The 21045-nt window shown below is 22.5% G+C and overlaps 1 protein-coding gene across 1 annotated transcript in view; it reads right to left on the reverse strand.

Annotated features, from left to right (window-relative positions):
* Positions 1-21045, reverse strand: part of LOC128951221 (para-nitrobenzyl esterase-like) — a 30088-nt gene that overhangs the window by 737 nt on the left and 8306 nt on the right. The window contains exons 2-4 of the mRNA XM_054296470.1: positions 5921-6369; positions 4628-4846; positions 250-850 (exon numbers count right to left, since the gene is read on the reverse strand). Of these exons, the coding sequence (XP_054152445.1) occupies positions 250-850; positions 4628-4846; positions 5921-6340 (1240 nt within the window). The 5' untranslated portion in view covers positions 6341-6369. The remainder of the gene's footprint in view (positions 1-249; positions 851-4627; positions 4847-5920; positions 6370-21045) is intronic.

Raw genomic sequence — 21045 nt, forward strand, 5'->3', positions numbered from 1 at the left:
TAAATATTTCAATTGAATATATTAGACTATTTTATAGAAATCAAATTGTATGTAAATTTATTAACTGATTTCAATAAATAAAACATATATTTCTTTATTTCATAACTCTATAGATTATATTAACATTATATCACAGGTTGTGTGCTTTACAAATAAAATCGATGACTTTTTACATATTTATATATATATTTTGGCAGTAAAACATAAATCTCACAAAAAACAAAAAATGTTTTATTCAACGATACATACCATCGATGACTATAAGCTGTTTGTTTAACATTCCCTGAATCGGCAAATCGTTCTGATCTTTAATGGCATACGACGGGTCGTCGTCACCAATAAATGTCTTCAGCACATCTTCGGCGGTCAGTTTATAAAGACAGTCGATGTGATGGCAATCGGTTCGCGACAAAAAATTATTGTGATTATAATTTGATGTCTCACTGAATGTACGGTTGAAATAGAGAGCCGGATCTATTAGCCAAACGGATCGGAATAGTGATCTCGAATCAGGATTTGTCATTAAGGCCATTATCATAGCGGCGCCGCCATCGCTGCCAAACAACGTTACTCTTCGTGGATCACCACCGAAGGCGTGAATATTTCTCTGAATCCACTCCAAGACAACCATTGAATCCCACAGACCGTAGTTACCAAATGAAGAGTTTGCACCGGAATTAGCCAACAAATCCAATGCCAAAAACCCAAGAGCTTGGAGTCGATAATTGAATGAAACGAATACAAAGTTGGAGTCACGGGACAACTTGCCGTTTGGCCGCAAGCGGTCGGTATGGCCGCAGCCGTACTGCAGAAAACCCCCGTGAAACCATACCATCACCTCAAGGTTTGACTATATTTTTATATTTAAAGAAAAACATTACAACTAATTAAAACAAAAACATTATTTGTTAATCGATTAAAATGTATTTTTTTAACTAAATGGATGGAAAAAACATTTTATAGCGTAATAATATAATAGTTAAACTAATGGTATTATAAATGGACTAAAAAATTAACAATCGTTAACTCAAACATAAATAATAATAATGCAAATAATATTATTTGTACTATAAGTTTATATAAAAAAATACTGTAGACATGTTTTTGTAAGTTATATAAAAGAATAAATAGATTTATTATTTTATAACTTAAAAATATATTTAGCAAAAAATATAAAATACTAATTATGTGTGTAAAAATGTCATTATAATTTTAATTCATTTGAAAATATTTTTTAAATATAATATAATATTTAATTACAGAGTCATAAAATGGCATCAAAAATTACATTATAAACTTAACTATAATCAAAATTTATTATAACAATTGCACATTTAATTGTTGTGATTTATGTTATAATTTATCATTAATTTGGTTGACATTTAAAACAAATAACATATGTTTGAGTTATTGACTAATGTGTGTAACAAAAAAGCTCCGGATATTGAGATAATACCAAAAAATATAAGTAATAGCTATTTCTTGTCATTTGTTTATATGTGTTATATACTGGTATATTATACAATATAGTACTGTATAGTACTGTTTATGTGTGATTGTGCGAAGTATTTGGCAATCAATTGTCTTATATAATATAAAATAGTCCTCATATTTGTTTGCCAACTTAAGACACAATGTGTTGTTGACATTAATTGATAGCTTCCACTAAATTGTATTGTATATACTGTATATATATATATATATATATACATTATATACCGATATTACTTATATATATAAGTTATGTACATTAATAAGGAAAGTGAAAAAATATAGAGTAAATGAAATGAACAAATAGTAAATTAATAGCTTATAATCAACAAAAAATACTAGAGATATAGTGATGTTCGGACACAACACGAAACAATAGGTCTGAAGATAATAATAGTAATAATAATAATTTAGCGGACAATGTAGTGGAATGGCTTCCGATAACACATTTCAATGGTCAAAGACTACTACTACAGTACATAAGCTATCCATTGGAGAATGTATGGCATCTGTTAGTTTTTGTGTATGTATCTGTTAATAGAGCACTAGTAGTCTAGCACTGGTAGAGACAATTAAACTCAATAATTTGCGGCCCAATTGTCACTTCATTACAACGACAATACAACCGATGGTTTTTTCCTTCTCGTCAAATACTAGAAACATACATATAAGAGGTCTAACTTTTGTTAGTTTTCTCTATTATTTTAATACCTATTTGTCTGTTTGAGAGTACAATTAAAAAAGAGATAGTTTTAATCACTGGGTTTTGTATATACAACAAGAATAGCAAAATTAGGTAAAAATTCTTGAGTGCTTTTTATCACAGAATATCTAAACATTTTGGTGGCAATGAATCACTAATTTCAAAGAATATACTTATATTATATATTTAATTGAAAGCTTTTATTTGTAACAACAAAAAAACATGAAATAAAAAATACGATCCATTCATTCAATAAGTTTTTGTATGAATAAACTTCAATTAAGACAATTAAACAATTGTTGTAAAGAATCTGATTCTCACTTTCAAAAGATTTTCTTTTGCTTTTAACAATAGTTTTATTAGTATTTATATTATTATTATTGTTGTTTTTGTTGTTGTCTTATAGTTTTAATAGCATTACACAAGACTGTAATCAATAGACAAAGTTTAGTGCAATTTATTAAAAATATATATAGACCCTAAAGTTATGTTCAATGAATTTATGGCATCAAAAATATTTCACAGAAAAGGTTTGTTATATAATACAGTACTATATAATAATTATTATTATAGTGAATAAAGAGATAAATAAAAATAGCATATTTATAATTAAAGTCATAAACAGATATATACCAGCAATTAATGGCTCGCAACACAACAAAACTCGTTAATAACTTTTAATATAATAAAATTTATTTCTGATATATATATATATATATATATATATATATATTAATCTATGAATAAGTCAAATACAACACACAATTTAAATAAACAATAATTAAAATTGAAAACAAAAGGCAATATTTACAGCTAATGACCCACTAATTAAAATAACTATATTTTACTAATAATATACTTATGATATATGTGTTGCCTCTTGTTTTGGCAATTTTGTGGTTAATACTATGTGTTGGCTTAAATTTTGAAACTTTTTTCCGACAAAAATACATAATTTTTAATTGTTTATCATAATAGTCATAATAAAAATAAATGAATTAAGAAATTAACGCAATAAAAATTATATATGCAATAAATATATTTGACAGATTTATTTAATATGAAAACTTTAATTATAAAAGTAAAAAATAGTCATTTTAAAAGCGTATAATTTTATTAAACTTTTTACCACATTTGTCATTTAATTTTATTAATTTAAATAAAATCAAATAATACGAAAAAGTAAGTCATGTCATGTGTATTGCTAATTGCTAGCATTGGTATGCATTTTGTTTGTGTTAGTCACGTAAAATTAATTAAAATTTTAATTAATTCCAATAAAATGTATTAAATTTTCCGATAAAATGCTTTTAAAAAGTTCTGTTTATATAATATAATAACAAAACTATAATGTTTCTGCAAATCAATGCTATAAATGTGTGTAAATATCTATTATATTTACTGCTCGTTATATAACATAAGTAATTCAATTCATACTATAGTTTCAATAGAAAAGATATAAATGATTGTAATTTTGGTATAAGATTACTATAATATCCATACAAATTGGTCTCACATTTATAACGAATAACAGATATAAATATGTAATATATAATAATAATAACATAAATAGAGAAATCTTTTTCAACAATAAATATAGATTTCTATAAACTTATATATATTTGCTGTATTTTAAAAATATTATAATATTGTATATAATTTAATAAAACTAATATAGATAATCTATGAATTTTTCAATTTTAACGTAATTTTACTAAATTTTAAGATTATGTTTTATAAATAAATTTTCTAAATTTTAATAAAATAAATTAAAAAATTTTATATTATTTTAAGTTATAGAATTTCAAATTAAATAAAAATAACAATTGATTAAATTATTTATGGTATATTATTTATATATAATGCTTTTAGCATTTTAAATGCTTTCAAACTCAATATTATACAGTTTTTGTGTTTGTTTGTTTAGTACTTTTCATATTGGTTTTGTTTGCCATAAAAACATTGGATGTAACTATATATAAATATAAATATAAATATATATATATATATACAGTATTCTGCTATTAAATGATAAATATATTTTCGTTATAGACATATAAAAACTTCAAGTTTTAAAATATAAGATCAACAAAAAAATATATAAAACAAAAGACAGGAGTGAGTGAGTATATGTATGTGTGTGTGTTTGAGCAATATTTTGAAAGCAATTACGATAAAAAGATATTAAATAAGAGGTATATAAAGTTTTCATTGTCTATCATATATTGTATTATTTTGTTAGATAAAAGCAAAAATTTTCAAAAAAGTCAATAAAATACATAAAAGAATTGAAAGTATAAAATGGCATTTAATGGTGTTTTAGTGTTATATTTATTATATTTTATGGTACATATGGTATGGTATGGTATGGTATGGTATGGTATGGTATGGTATGATGTGTCACAATATCTATGATATATAGTAAGTCATTACCGAATCATCGAGTCTTGGCGTCCATACATTCAAATAAAGACAGTCCTCTTTGCCTTCAATTTGTTTGGACAGTGGGTTAAACTGAACGCATTTTGAACCAAACTTTTTGACTCTTTTGTGTCGCGACCGACGCCGACCGCACTCCTGACTGTCCGCCCACAGAGGTATTGGTCGCGACCATCGCCTTTGACCAGTCGGTGGCAATGCGTATGGAATGCCCTAAAAACCAATGCAAAAGACAATTGTTTTTCTTTTATAAGTATTTTGATGGCTCTCCTAATAAATTGAGTGTTCATTTATATTAGAGTAACAATAAGATAATAGTCTCAATGAAAATACACATTAAAACACTCACTAATCGTAATGAATGTCCACTAAAAGCAATTGTAATTTTTAGAAGTAATAGTAAAATAATACAAACATTTTTATAGTGAATGAAGAGAAAGACCGCCGATTAAGGACAACACAAACAAAAGTCTAATCATTTCAAACATTATTTGTAAACTTCATTCTCTCTCTCTCTCTCTCTCTCTCTCTCTCTCTCTCTCTCTCTTTTTTTTGTTGTTGTTTTGTTTCTTTTACTATATATAATATTTGCAACAAAAACATTAATCAATTACAGTACTTATAGTACTCTCACTCTCACTATTTTTTAACACTTTTTGTCGATTCAATTGTTAAATTGAATTTTTTATACAATATATTTACCCCTATTTTGAAACCTCCCTTTACAATAACTTTTTATTTTCTTTTCAATTTCATTTTAGTTTATTTATTTATTTACAAAAAACTTTAACTGTATTTTCTTTTAATTTTTTCAATTTATTTTTTGTTTCATATTTTTTCGCAATACATTTATTATATTATATATTTTTGAGAAAGTTTTACATTATTTATATCTATTTAAACTAAAATATCGTTTTATTTTCCATTATTCAACACTGCCTTCTTGTTGATTACTTTTAGATTAAATAAATACATTATAAAAACAATATTTATATAAATGAAATATTTAAAAAAAATTTGGAAAGTTTTACTGAATATATTTGTATACAAATATTAATAATTGTAATGTTAGATATTGTAATATATTTGATAATTTGGAACAACATTTACACAAATATGTAAATAAGATAAAATGTTAACAAATAAAATATATAATTATATAGCACAGTATAAATGTAAATAATAATTTTTATATTAAATTTTAATATTACTATTAATTGAATAAGAAATTTAAAAAAAATCATTTTAATCAAAAAATAAAATAATTTAATTATAATTTTTGATTACCTTAAAAGCAAATGCCCCGTCCTCTACTGTACCGATAATCTGTCCACAGTTGGTGTCCACCATAACGGCCTCTTCGAAGGGCGACAAAGGAGTTTCGTCTAATAAATCATCGGTTAAAATGTCAGAAAGTTTATTAAGTTTGTCTGAATTTTGTGAATTGAGTCTATCAGTTGAGTTGTGGATAATGAGAAAAGTTAGCGGACAGACAACAATCGTGAGTAATACAAGTCCTGCGGTCAACAGTGCAACGCGAGACCACTTTCGTGACCATAATATACCGTTGACGACGAGTCGCAAACTTTTTGTATTATTTGTATTTTCTGATTGACGTCGCGATTGAAGACACCGGCGTTCAGCCTCTCTCTCGTAATCTTCATCTCCAATGACTCTCAGAAATGACAGACTTTCGCTGGAAATCATTATGATTTCAAATGTCTTTTTCTGTAATCCTATTGTTACCCAAAAAATAAATAAACATTGAATAAGAAAAATGTGAACAAAATTTATATACCGTATGTAATAATATATAACTTATTTATATAAGATTTATTTTTCGTTTGTATATTTTAAAATGTTTTTTACAAAACATTTTCATATCTGATTTAAAAATATGTTTAAGATTTTTTCAAATATACAATATATATATATATATATACAGTATTTATTATTATATTTATTATTAAAAATAAAGATATCTGTTTACAATATTAGATTAATATAATATAAAGTAAATTATTAAAAATGAGTTTTTAAAAATCATGATTTTTATATAAATATAAACTCTATAAATTTTGTTATTTATGTTTAACTAAAAATTATATATTTTAAATATATTTTTCTTTGAAGAAAAATAGTATTTACAGTATATATCACTTCTCTGTCTCTCTTTTTATACGACTATCTATTTGTCTATTTATTTGTTTGTTACTCTTTGTGTTTGTGTTTGTATCTGTCTCTCTGTCTATGCATTATAATCTATAGTTTTTAAAATATTGTGTGAAAATAAAACTTATAAAAAAACTAAAAGTAAAAAGTTTCTAAAATACTACTTTACAATACATTTTGCAGTAACTGTTTTTTATAACTTATAAAAATCTGAGCATCTCTTTACTATTCATTGCAATCAATTTTATTTTTATTTATCATTCTTTTCTGTCAACAATATAAAGTGACACAAAAATGTATAAAAAACTTTATATACAGTACTATATATATATATATATTCATGTCAAAGACCGAGATTATAAAATAGTAAACTATAAGTAGTAGACTATATTCTAGTACTGTATATACAGTTTTAATATACTGAATATTCTGTATACATTGCATATCATTATATAAATAAATAATTTTGTTGTTGTTATACTGTCTAATATTTTTACTCATCACTTCAATCATGATCAACAACAAAAATAATATTATGGAATATACTATATATATATATATATAATATAAAAATATAGAGATATTATATAACATTAGAAGTAACTCATAATGTCGTGAATCGTTCACTCATTTCAAGGATTAATGACATTCTATAAGAAAATGTACATAAATTAGAATAAATTGCATTAATTTTTGACTTAAATTCATTAAAAAAGAGTCAATTTATGATAATATAGAGTAAACTATATTATAAAGTAATGTTAAAATCCATAGTGACATACACTGTATAAACATTTATAGACAAATTAGTTGCAGAGATATAAGTGTTCATAAATGTTGAGACAATTTTCAAACAAATTTCAGAAAATTTATTAATCTCTTTCTTTCTTTATTACATCAAATAAAATAAATGACATTAAATATAAAATTTACCGATTTTTGTTAGTTTGAGTCGAAATAAAAACAATAAAAAGTTTTTTAAGAGAATCTACTGAACAAATAAAATTTATTATATAAACCAAACCATTCAACTAAACTAAAAGCAAAACATATTTTGACCAAAAGTTAACTTATTGTTCGCTATATTACTATACTGTATGTCAAACATATAAATATAAAGGAAATCTATAGATATTTAGTATAATAATAATAATTTTTTGAGTTCATGTTTGATGTGATCATCAATTTTGGTCATTGGATTTGTTTGCAAACTCATCGTTTGTATTACTTTTACTATCTTTCTTTTTTTCACTCACTCACTCACTCACTCACTCACTCACTCACTCACTCACTCACTCACTCACTCACTCACTCACTCACTCACTCACTCACTCACTCACTCACTCACTCACTCACTCACTGTATTATTCACATATTTCTAAGATTTTATTTGTTTTTGTTATATTATTTATTTTCATTTCACTAGTATATTGACATAAGAGAGAGAGATTGTCTCAATTTATGTGTTCAAATCTATTCACAAAATAAGCCTTTACTTTCAATATATATATTTATATTTATTGTAAATTTATACATAAAGATGTATTCAGTATATTCAAAATATTATAAATTTTATATACAGAATATAAAAGCAGATTTTGATTTTTGTTTTATTTGAATAGTCTATACTATAGACTCTATACAGTAGTTATTGTATATTCAATGATAATTACACTATATTTTATGCGACAGATTGTCTCTCATTTATCTCATGCCTCATACCATACCATATCATATAATATCATTTCATATATTTTTTCATTTAATACTTGAATTACAGTACATTTTTATTACAGTCGTTTATGAAAATGAGACAACTATCTCATGAGTTTATATCAAATATATTATATAAACACTTTTAATAAGAAAAATAAAATAAAAATCTATAAATAACTTTCATTGAAACATTGCTTATAAATTATACTGTATTTATATTGTATGACATATAAGTTTCATATATAATATTAATTTATTTATAGAAATAATATATTTAATATAATTTTTTTTAATCAAATTGTTTTTATTTAAAATATATATTTTTTGATTTAGTTTGATTATACTACATATTTTACTAAATAATTATTCAAAATTTTAATGTTTGGTTTTAGAGATGACATAAGTTTTGATTAAATTAAGTAAAAGATATAAGAAAAGAGATGTTAAGCCTAAAAAAGTCTATTAAGAGTAAATCAGAGAGAGAGAGAGAGAGAGAGAGAGAGAGAGAGAGAGAGAGAGAGAGAGAGAGAGAGAGAGAGAGAGARAGAGAGAGAGAGAGAGAGAGAGAGAAATTAATATGAATTAAATCTCAAAAGTAAGTAAAAGAGACAACAAAAAGACTAATTATAAAGTTTTTTGTTTCAAGTGATTACAAAACTAAGAGAAAATTTGTTATTTAGTTACACAAAAAATAAACTCAATTTATCGCAACTTAACTTTAAATGAACAAAAAGTTCTCTTTGTTTTAAATAAATGAATTGTAATGTAATGTCGCACACAATTGCCGGGCTATGCCCCAGACTATAGTTAATTGCCAAACAATTAATTGTTCAATATATTCAAAAAAGCAATTACTGAATAGTAGCTCCGGTAGAACATGTATACCCGTATATATATTTTTAATTATTTGGTCAAATGTATATAATGAAACTGCTATTATTTTAGTAGAAACATATAGTTAACGAGATATTGTATTATTTTATTAAAAAATAATTTAGTAAACAAAAAATTGTCTAACAATTGTCTAACCAACTATACAATATATGTATTTAATATAAAAATGACCATGTACAATATTATCCAATTCATTAATATATAAATCTTTGTTTTTTTTTGATAGATTTTTGTCAGAAGTACTGTTTGGCAAACATTGACAACAAATACAATAGAGTTATCGAGAGTATAGTACCTGAGCTACTATTCAGTCAGTGACTGCAAAAAACACGCAAAAGTATAATATATAGCATATAGAGTATAGTATTTATGTTGTACTGTATATACTGTACATTATTATTATATCTGGTATAATGTATAAATAGTGTATGGAATAGCTATGTTGTAACTTATAAAGATTGACTGAAAGAGATACTAATACTATGCTTAAAATATATTCAAATCCCTATTTAATTAAACATAATTAATTGCACTCTACTTTTTTTTGTTGGTTTTCAAAATAGATTTACAAAAATTAAACTTTTTGAAAATTTTATAAACCAATAATTATTCATAAATATCCAACATATGCAACACACACACATACACACATACACACACACACACACACTCACACACACACACACACACACATACACGCACTCACATGATATATGCAATGATATACGTGTCACTATTAGTTAGTGTTTATCAATTTTTCAGTGAAACAGCAGATGCACTGTTAGTTTTTTAATGTCATAACAGTTACTATTAGTGACGGTGTCTATAAGTTCACAGTATGTGTGCATCTATTAAATTGCCTTTGGGTTCAACTAAATGATACATCAATTTTGTGGTTTTGCTTCACTGAGTTTTTGCCCATTTTCTCTCTTTTCTATCTATTTTTAAAACTTATTTTTATTGTATATTTCCTTTAAATATTAATAAAATATATGGTATTTAAACTAAAAAATAGTATTTTGAGCTAAATTTTATATAACATTTATTTATATCACATATACTATATGTATAAACAGACACATAAGTTATATATAAGAATATTACATAAAACAGAATATTCTGATAGAATTTGGTATTAAAGATAAGCGCTTTAGTAGTGAATCATAATTTAAATAAGAATTCAAAATTTCGATTATATTTTCCATACACTTCTATATAACAGTAATATAATATTATATAGTTTTTGACATAAAAAAAGTTAAGTAAAAAATGGACTTAACTTCTATAAGCTTACGATATATTTATGTAAATAAAGTTTTTTTTGTTAAATATAAGTTTTTTTTTGTTTATTACAAACTCTATTTTATTTTTGCATTTCATATATCATTAAAATATCATAACACTATTATTTTGAAAAAAGGATTTATATATCGTATTATATGAGCGATAAGAAGTTTAATGTTTTAAATTATTATAGAATAATGAAAACCTTAAGAGAAAGAGAGAAAATAATTTTGCACTAAATATAATTAAATCATAAAAAATGTTAAAACAATTTTTCATTTTTAACTCCACATTAGACTGTTTTTAATTTATATATATTATATATACTGTGTATATGTATTATAAAAAAGGAAAAACTTTTTGATCACATATTGTTTATTTTATACAAGAATTAATGTTCAAGAATTTCAGATATTTTATTTTGTTATTTAATTTGATTATTCAATGAATTTTGAGTATTAGAGAGAGAGAGAGAGAGAGAGAGAGAGAGAGAGAGAGAGAGAGAGAAAAACCCCAAAATCTAATTCGACTAAAAATGAATAATGAGTTTTGGCTGCAAATGTTAAGTCAAATAACGCCATTTATTATAGTAGCAAATAATAAGGTCTGATATTCAATGTTTTGTTAGACATTTAGACTAAAAACTATTTTTATTTCTCTCAGAATTTACCGATTCTTTTCTTTTTCTCTGTTTTTATGACTGTCTCATAATTGGCTAAATAATCACATCTTTTATAGCCCAGTAAACACACGTAGTTTTACTTATTAAGTAAAATAAAAACTTTTATAACAAATTTAATTAAAACTTTTATGCATTTATCAATGAATTCAGAGAAATTAATTGCCAAATCAAGATATATTTAATTTTTACATATCATTGCACAATCAGCCACTAATACTATTGATAAATAAAAAAAATAATAATTTATTTATATTATTGCACAACTTTCATAATCAATCACTCAATATATATTTATATAAATTTATATATATAGATTATCTCATAGATAATAAATATATTAACATTTCATAATGTGTGCAACTAAAACAAATAACAATTATTATTTGCATTTATTTAGAGGCAATGATTGCCTTTTTCTGTATTTATATGTCTTACCCATTTGCAAGTATTTATAGATGTAGTGATAATTAATTATATTTGCTAAACATGTTTAGCAAAATATTTTGAAGACACACTCCAAAAGCTGATGAAACATATCATAGTATAGAAACTAAAGATCATGTATTTGTATGTAATGTCAAAATTATAATATAGAGATCACTCAATCATGAGAGACACATCTGAATCACATTTGTATTGAATGATCAATAATAATATGTCATTCAATGCATAAAAAAACATTATTGACATTTGTTTTTCTCACTTTATTTCCTAGATTTATGATGACTGAAATATTCGTTATATCGTATGTATTTTCAAAAAAATTTCTTTTATTTCAAATAACAAAAAGTTAATAGACATGTAGTGTTCAGCAATGAAATTATTATATTGGAGATAAAATACATTAATAGAAAATATTTTCTAAATATAATTATTGTAAAATATGCTGATATGAAAAGTAAAAGTTACATAACTTTTGATTTCAATGGCAAATCTAATTTATATTTTCAATAATAAATTCTATATAGCTATCTATAAAAGTTCAGATGGATCAGCTAAGGTGATAAAAATTATTTTACTAAAACCTAATGTTTCACATAATATTTTTAGATTATTTATGAAATTAAAAAAATAATAGTTCTGTATACGAAAATTTACAAAATATTTCTAAATGTACTCAAATAATATAATTTTTTTTGGTCACTCTATTAATTTATAAAATATATGAATTTAAAATTATCTTGTATTTGTTTATCAGTTTATATTTGAAATAATATTATTTATATGTCTTTTGTTTGCAATACAAACGATATGTTTATTAGCAATAAATATTCTAATCAGTAATCATTGTATTTTTAAACTTATTTTCTTATATTTTATTTAAAAGAAATTTAAAGAAATTTTGATAAATCACTTTTTTGTAAATAAAATATAATTTGCAAACAATATCACACATCACTGAATATAGTATTTATGCAGAATTTAGATATTTTAAAAAATAATGTAATGATTTATATGATAATATAATACAATATTATAAAGTATTTGTGTTTTATAATAAAATTATTCTTTAATGTTTATAAATAATGAATACAATCTAAATATGTTTTAGTTTTAAAAATTGATTTTATAAATAAATAATACAGTATTTATTATCTATGTTTTAAATAAACTGTGTATATATTGTAGAGAATATAAAATTCAAATAAATTAATAATTTATGAAAATTACAGAAATAACTGAATCATAAAATGGTCTTAAAATATGTGTATTGAATCCTTAAACTCCATAATGACATCCGCATTGAATTTGAAATATATAGTAAATATTTTTAACAAAAGTAAAAGTTAATATTCACAAAAGCATTCAAAAATTTTAACTACAAATTAACGCTTCAATTGTTTAATAAAAGTAAATATAATTTTTTATATAATATTAAAACTTATAATATTAAAATTATTATTTAAAAAAATGTTTTATAAAATTTAAACATAAGGATTGTATATCTTTATTTTTATTTTAATGTTTTATTTTATCTTATATTTTATATTAAAATAAATAAAATAAAAAGTCTAGTCGAGAAAAATAGCTTTTTAAACAATAAATTAAATTAATTTTTTAAATAATAATTTTTTTTTCTTAACAAGAAAAAAAACTTCTAATAGAGATTATTATTGTTTATAAAAATGTTTTATAATTTACTGTTTTAAGAATAATAATAAATATAATATTTAGTGTATATTACAGTATATGAAATAAATTTATAGTAAATTATATATTTGTAGTATATTGTTATCTTACACTTATATTTTTTTACTTTTGCATTTTTGATTAAGATGTTTAAGTATACATAATTAATACAGCTAATTTTTTCATTTAATGCATTATAATGCTTATACTATCCTTCAATACAGTTTATTGAATTTACATATTTTGAATAAAAGTTTAAAATAATGAATAAATTTTTAAAAATATAGATTTTAATTTTAGTGTAAATATTAGTAATAATTTTGTATTGTATTATTATTAATAATATAAAATCTATACACACTATGAAAGACAATGAGACAGATAAGCAAAAAAAGAAGGAAAGAAAGAGTGAGACAAACGAACGGAGAGAGAGAGAGACTGAGGATAAAAATTGATCTTAAATTACATGTCTCTCGAAAACCAATATAAATGTGTATAACAAGAGAGGGGGAGAACTTACAAAATATATCTTAACTTTAGTTATATCATATATTTTCTTATGTGACTCAGTATTAGGAGTACTGGTAGTATAGAGGCAAGTGGTTTGCCAGAGGAGTACACCAGTAGTTGTCAGTAGTAATGGAAAACTAATAAATAATATGTTTGAGACACATATTCTCCTGTTTTTCTATAAGAAAACATTCGTATATATATGTGTGTTAGACATATATTATATTAGATATATGTGTGTATTTTCGCTTCAAATACTATCCTATAAGTTATATAACAATAATATTTTTGTTAGTTATGTAATGTTAGGCAAGTAAGACATGTGCTATACTTGGAGTGAGTGAGTCGTGTCATTGATCATCACAATTGATATAATAGCCTAAACTGTGAGACAACATATAGCTGGAGCCCAATCCAATTGAAGCAACAAAAAGTCATATAATAGACTATAACAAACAAAGCTATGCTTTTTGGCTTAAAGACAATGATTTGGAGTCTAAACTATGTAATACTATCCCCATTGGTATCCCATAAGTCATCGCTAGACTATAAATATCGATATAAAAATTGGAAAAATGACACACAAAATAATGTCTTATTTATTATTAAAAAAATATATTGTAATTTAAAAGACATTTTTTAGAATGCAAAAATACTTATCTAAATAAAAAATAAATTATATTAAAAATTTAATGTTTAAGTTATTATGTATTTTTAAAAATCTGTTTAAGAAACTTAGTAAAAATAAAAATTTAATAAAAATATATTTTTATATAAAACATTAATTCCTTTATTTAAAAGCGAGTGAACAGCAAATAGTGAACTTTAAATATATACTAAATTCTTAGTTTTAATACATTAAACTTAGAAATAGAATATTCATTTAATAGTAAATAAAGTATATATGATATTATATACAGTAATGTTATAAAAGATTTTCATATATATATATATATATATATATATATATATATATATATACATATATATGTATATATATATAAAGAATTGAAAGCATTGTATGCTTTTCGCAACCGATTTAATTTTGTCCGAGTATTACATAGCCTTTAGTCTAATATTGATTTACAGTATTATTATTTATTAATGTATTCAATAGAGAATTACTGTGAGTGACATCAATGTTATTCAAACGCTGATCCCTAAACACAACCTCTATATCTAAAACCCTCTGTAAATCTCCCGTTAGCTAAAACCTCTATTGTTACCAATGTATGTACAAAAAAAAAACAATCATTATTTTGATTATCACGATATACAGTATAAAACTGTTTATTTATTCAAAACTATTTCAATAGTTAGGCATTATAATTAATTTTTGTTGTTTTATTAAATTAAAATATATAGTATTTTATGCAATAAAGATGACAATATTAATGATGTTTTCGATGTACTGAAATACTGTATATGTATTACAAATTGCAATATATTGAATATCACATTATATTTGTCTCTCTTTATATAATTCATTTACGGTATACTATGTATAGTATTGTATACTGTATATAGTATATACTAGTTTATGTATTTATATTTGTTTGTATGTTTGTTTGTGTGCCAATATACCTATTAATATTTCTGCAATAAAACTAAAATATAAAATTAGTTTTATTTGTTAATCTCATTTTTAAATTAAATTTCATTTATTGATTAAAATATACAAATAATGTTTAAATTAGAAAATTCCTATTATTTATATTTATATAAACTCTTGTCACACATGAGTTGCCAATTAAATTGTTTACTAATCTTTTACTTTATCTTATAGTATATAACTTATAGATATTGATTATTATAATTTAAATGCATTAAATCATATATTTTATTTAAATCTAAAAATTTTGTAATGCAGAAATGTTTTATATTTTAATTATTTTCAGAAAAATATTTGATTAATTTTTATAGATATTTGATATTATTATATATTGATTGTTATTTACTAATTTTATTATTAAAGTTTATTATTATTATTAATTCTAACAATATATTGACCAAAATATAGTGTTATTATGTGTCGTTTCCATACAATTGTTCTCACAGCAGACCATTGTTTAGATAACGGGAAAAATGGTTAATCAGATTATTTAAGTGAATGACAGGAATGACAAAAAAGCTAATAATGTTGTGTTCACTCACTTTTTTCTTCATGTCTTTTATTTTTATCGTTATTTTTATGTTTTATTGTCATATATTGTTTTGTATTGTATGGTATTGTAATAGAAAGAGAAGGAGTGAGTCAGAAAGAGAGAGAGAGAGAGAGAGAGAGAGAGAGAGAGAGAGATAGAGAGAGAGAGAGAGAGAGATTTGTGTTGAATCTCCCGGTGCCGGACTATTTGTAAATAGAGTTGTTTTTTATTAAATGTTTAGTATGGGTTCAATGAGAATATGATTTCAAATAATATCTATTACGGGACACATAAACATTAGACTAAAATTATATTCACATTTTATAAAGTAATCAATGGTTATCTATTAAAAAAATTGATGACAATTGAATTATCATTAAGCTCTTCAAAACACTAATCCTCACGTTTTATTATTTTCCAAAGCAATAGAATTGGCTAAAAATAAAAAACTTATTTAAGATTTCAGATATCTTTTATTATTATTTTTTTGTGAAATCAATTTTATATTGAGTTATAGTTTATACTGTATAGTGAGAGAAAAACTTAAGAAAACAAAATCAATTGATTTACGATTTTATTTCATAAGACATATAAGAAATATATAAAATAATATAAAAACTCTCAAAAAATAAAATTAATAACATTTTTTGATTCTTTATTTTTCTAAGTTTTTAATGTATTGATTAATACAAATATCATTTAATTTTTTCTAAGATTTTGACCTCAAATCATTTGAAGTGGTCTTTCAAATCTTGATTCAAAAATATTAGACAAAAAAACAATAATAGACATAAATATCTCATTGAATAATAATAATAATAACTATTTATATGATTGATATGTTATTTAGAATAATATTTTTGTCAAATATAACTATAGTATATAAATATATTGAATTGGTTTACTATAAATTTCAATCAAATTACAATAATAATAATATTTTATATTAGAGTACTATATATAGTCAATTTATTTTTGATATTGCTTTTTCTTATATATATTTATTTATATATTTTTTATTACTTTTAGTTAAGATATTAAACAATAGAACAATTTTTGCAATAAAATATATAAAGAATTTTTACTGAGAATAAAATAAAAATCATTTTTTAAAATATAAAAAATATAATGTAATATCTTTTTCATATACAATATAACTAAAAGATTTTACAATATATTCATTTGACAAATATTTCACTCAAAGATTAACCTCAATATTATTTTGTTTGATGACATCAGAAGAGAGAGAGAAAAAAGTCTCATTTAATGTACGTCTATTTTTTTGCTTATCAAAAATATTGTTATATATTTTTTGACTGAATATGTATAATAAAATAGTGAGTGAGTGAGTGAGTGAGTGAGTGAGTGAGTGAGAGAGAGAGAGAGAGAGAGAGAGAAATAAAGAAAATAAATGTGAAATCATTTTAAAGTGTTTCTCTTATATAATCTTTTCCGTAAAAATATATATAAATATATCTAATAAAAAACTTTTCTGTCGTTTCCCATCATCTTTTGGGAACAAAACCATAATTTTGTTTCTATAAATTGTATACATAAATAAAATCTTATTTTTTATAGATTACATATACGTATGTTTTACTATAAAAATGTTATGACAGAGTTATGACAGATAGTAAGCCATACTAAAGTAATAATATTTTTTTGGTCAACAAACTAACACAAAAAAATCCAAATTTTTTAACAAGTTTTTATCGCCTATTTTCGCATTCATTTTCTGAATGGTTTGAGAAAAAAAGTCATACACTATTCATAAGCACTCATAAAGTTTTTATAAAATTTTTCTTCATATCAAATCTCAGTTTAATAATTGAGTGATTAGTTAGATATGACTAAAACGATGTCATTGTTTATAGTGTTATCAAATGATTTATAAAGAAAAATTAATAACAATAAATGTATTCATTTTCTAACAAATCTTATGAACTATTATTAGATAGTGATTATCAATATAATAATTACGACAACATTATACTGAATTAAAAATATAATCTTTATTAATATTAATTATTTATATAAACAAACAATTATTGTAAGTAATTTTAGCAATAAGAATAAATTTACCGGTATATAAATTTATTTTGCTATTTTTAATTAATACTATACACATATACATAAAATCTTTATTATTATTATGTTAGAGATCAAGACTACAATATTTTAATAGTGTATGAATAATTTCAATCAAATTAGAAAATAATTTAATAAATTTATCAAATTATATAGAACAAAGTAATAGCATACTATAAATAATTAAAAAACTAAAATATATTTTTTCAGATAATTACTTTAGATATTGGCATTTATTAATATATAATATCAATTAATCAGATTCTTAATCAGATTAATATAAATTAATTATATTTTAATATACTAGAGTTAAAACAAAACAAAAATGTAATTAAAGTTTATATTAAATCTTAAAGTATCATTATATATAATAAACAACCATAATAGGCATAAAATTTTCAAATTATATATTTACAATTACAATTTAGATCTATACAATTTGTATAGATTTATACAAATAAATATTAAATATTCTTAAAAATAAAAAATATAAAAAATATTATTATAATAAAATAAGTTAATATTTAAAGCTAACTATGCTTATGTTGTATAAATAATGATTTTTTATATAAAATAAATTTAATTAAATAAGATTTATAAATAGCATTAATAAAAATACAGAATATTCTTACCTTATTTTTTTGGTTCAACAGATATACGATAAATATGAAGTTATTATATAGAAATTATAATACAGTATAAGTTCAATTCAGTATAATTTAAAGTATATAAATTACTTGTTATTTAGTTTTGAAATCAGATTAAAGTTTCAACAGTAATCTAAAAATTACATATTTATTTTCTCTTCGATAGAAAATAACTTAAATGTCCATTTGGTATATATATATATATATATACACTATGTCTGTAAATAAATTTTGTAAAAATTATATCTCTTTTACAATTCATTTATTTACTAAAATTATAGAAATAAAAGTTATAATTTATTTAATCACATAACTTATAATATAAGATCAACTAAAAACTATTATTGAAATTTAAATTATGAATGATATCTATTTGTATTAATTATGAGAATAGTAGACTAAATTGGTTTCAAACTCACAATTTTTATTTTGCCGTTAACTGTATGGCCAACAAAACAGAGACAAATACACAATACAGTGATTGACCAAACAGTGATGCAAACTCTCGCTTAGAGAGCATCAGATTGTTAGCCTACTTGAAAGCATACAGAGCTCACTGACTAACTGTGCGTTCATCACATCCAACAATCTTCAAATAAACCTTGTTTCATAAAAACTGACACTAAATTTACTTAACTAAAGTAAACTACAATTTAATAGCAAAATTAATTATTTTAATAGATTTTTAATAATATATTCAAATAGTATATTATCTAAGAATCTGTTCCCGATTTTTTCTTTAAATTATTTCTATAATTCCCACTTTAAATCGGGATTTAGTTACCCGATAGTAAATTTTTTAGAATTCTGGACCAAATTATCTTAAAGGTCTTGGTTATTGACCATGGTAATTTTTTTATAATGCTGTTGCTTTCCAAGCACGGATAAAGGTTAGACAAACATATTGGATGCACCACAAAGAACTTGATGGTCAATATCAATGATATTTAAGATAATTTCGGTACAAACTTCCGGAGTCGTAAATTATGTTACCGAAATATCGATTATAATAGTGAATTAGAGAGACCAAACGGACTAATTAAATTTTAAACTACAACTTATTTTAATCTCTATATATTATATTTTAATTTAATAATAATTATTTTTCGATAAATTTAATTATAACTCAATTTAAATCAATTTAAATTAGTGTCAGTTTTTATGAAACGATGTTTACATCCTATGATATCAGCACTTGCGCTAACTTTCTATAATCTCTCACACTCTCACATACTCACCCTCTCTCTCTCTCTCTCTCTCTCTCTCTCACACACACACACACACACACACACACTCTTTTCTCATGCATTTAAATCGATAAAAACTATTTTTTCGGCGAAACATTACTTTTCATCACAATTTTATATGTGAAATGAGATTACCATTTAAGGGTTTTGTCTTATATTATATTTAGTCTATATTATAGTTAAATTACACAACCATTGTTGCACTGTTCAAAGTCATTCATTACCGCAATTGAGTGATATATTATGTAATATTAAGAAAAGCATTTTTTGTGTGCAGTCTTGTACTTAAAGTAAATGTTGACTGTCTTTGAAAAAAGCTTTTACTTTCAATTTCTTTATGTATAAAATCAGATTAAAATTAAATAATTCAACATTTTTTTTACTTAAGAAAAGAAAATTGTTTTTTTGTAGACATTCATACAAAAGTTGATATTTTATCAATATCTAAATATAGTACAAAAAGTAATTAATATAGTGAACATTATTTTCAGATTAGTTAAAATTGAATTTAACAATTTAAATAGTTTAAATATATTGATTAATATTTGCATTGTAGTAAAATTATATCTATGATATATTGTGTATATAAACAGTATTTATTAAAACTTATTTTAAACTTACTTATTATTTATTTTTCAATATATATTTAAAATTAAATAATTCTGCAAAGTATCATAATTTATAAACAACAAATTTAGTTCTTATTTTTTTTAATTTTTTTTATTAAATAACTGTTTAATAAATAAATTTCTAAAACTAATATCTAATTGTGTCGGTAAATACGTGATTAAAAAAATTAATTAATTAATTATGGTATAATAAATTTTCTGGGTATGGTAATAAATATGTGGGTATTTATAATAAAGTTTTATGTCAATTTACAATTTATTCCCTTATT

The sequence above is a fragment of the Oppia nitens genome, unplaced genomic scaffold (genome assembly GCF_028296485.1).
Source record: "Oppia nitens isolate AA-2021 unplaced genomic scaffold, nextdenovo-longstitch-racon4-pilon3 scaffold1_pilon_pilon_pilon, whole genome shotgun sequence".
NCBI classification, from domain to species: domain Eukaryota; kingdom Metazoa; phylum Arthropoda; class Arachnida; order Sarcoptiformes; family Oppiidae; genus Oppia; species Oppia nitens.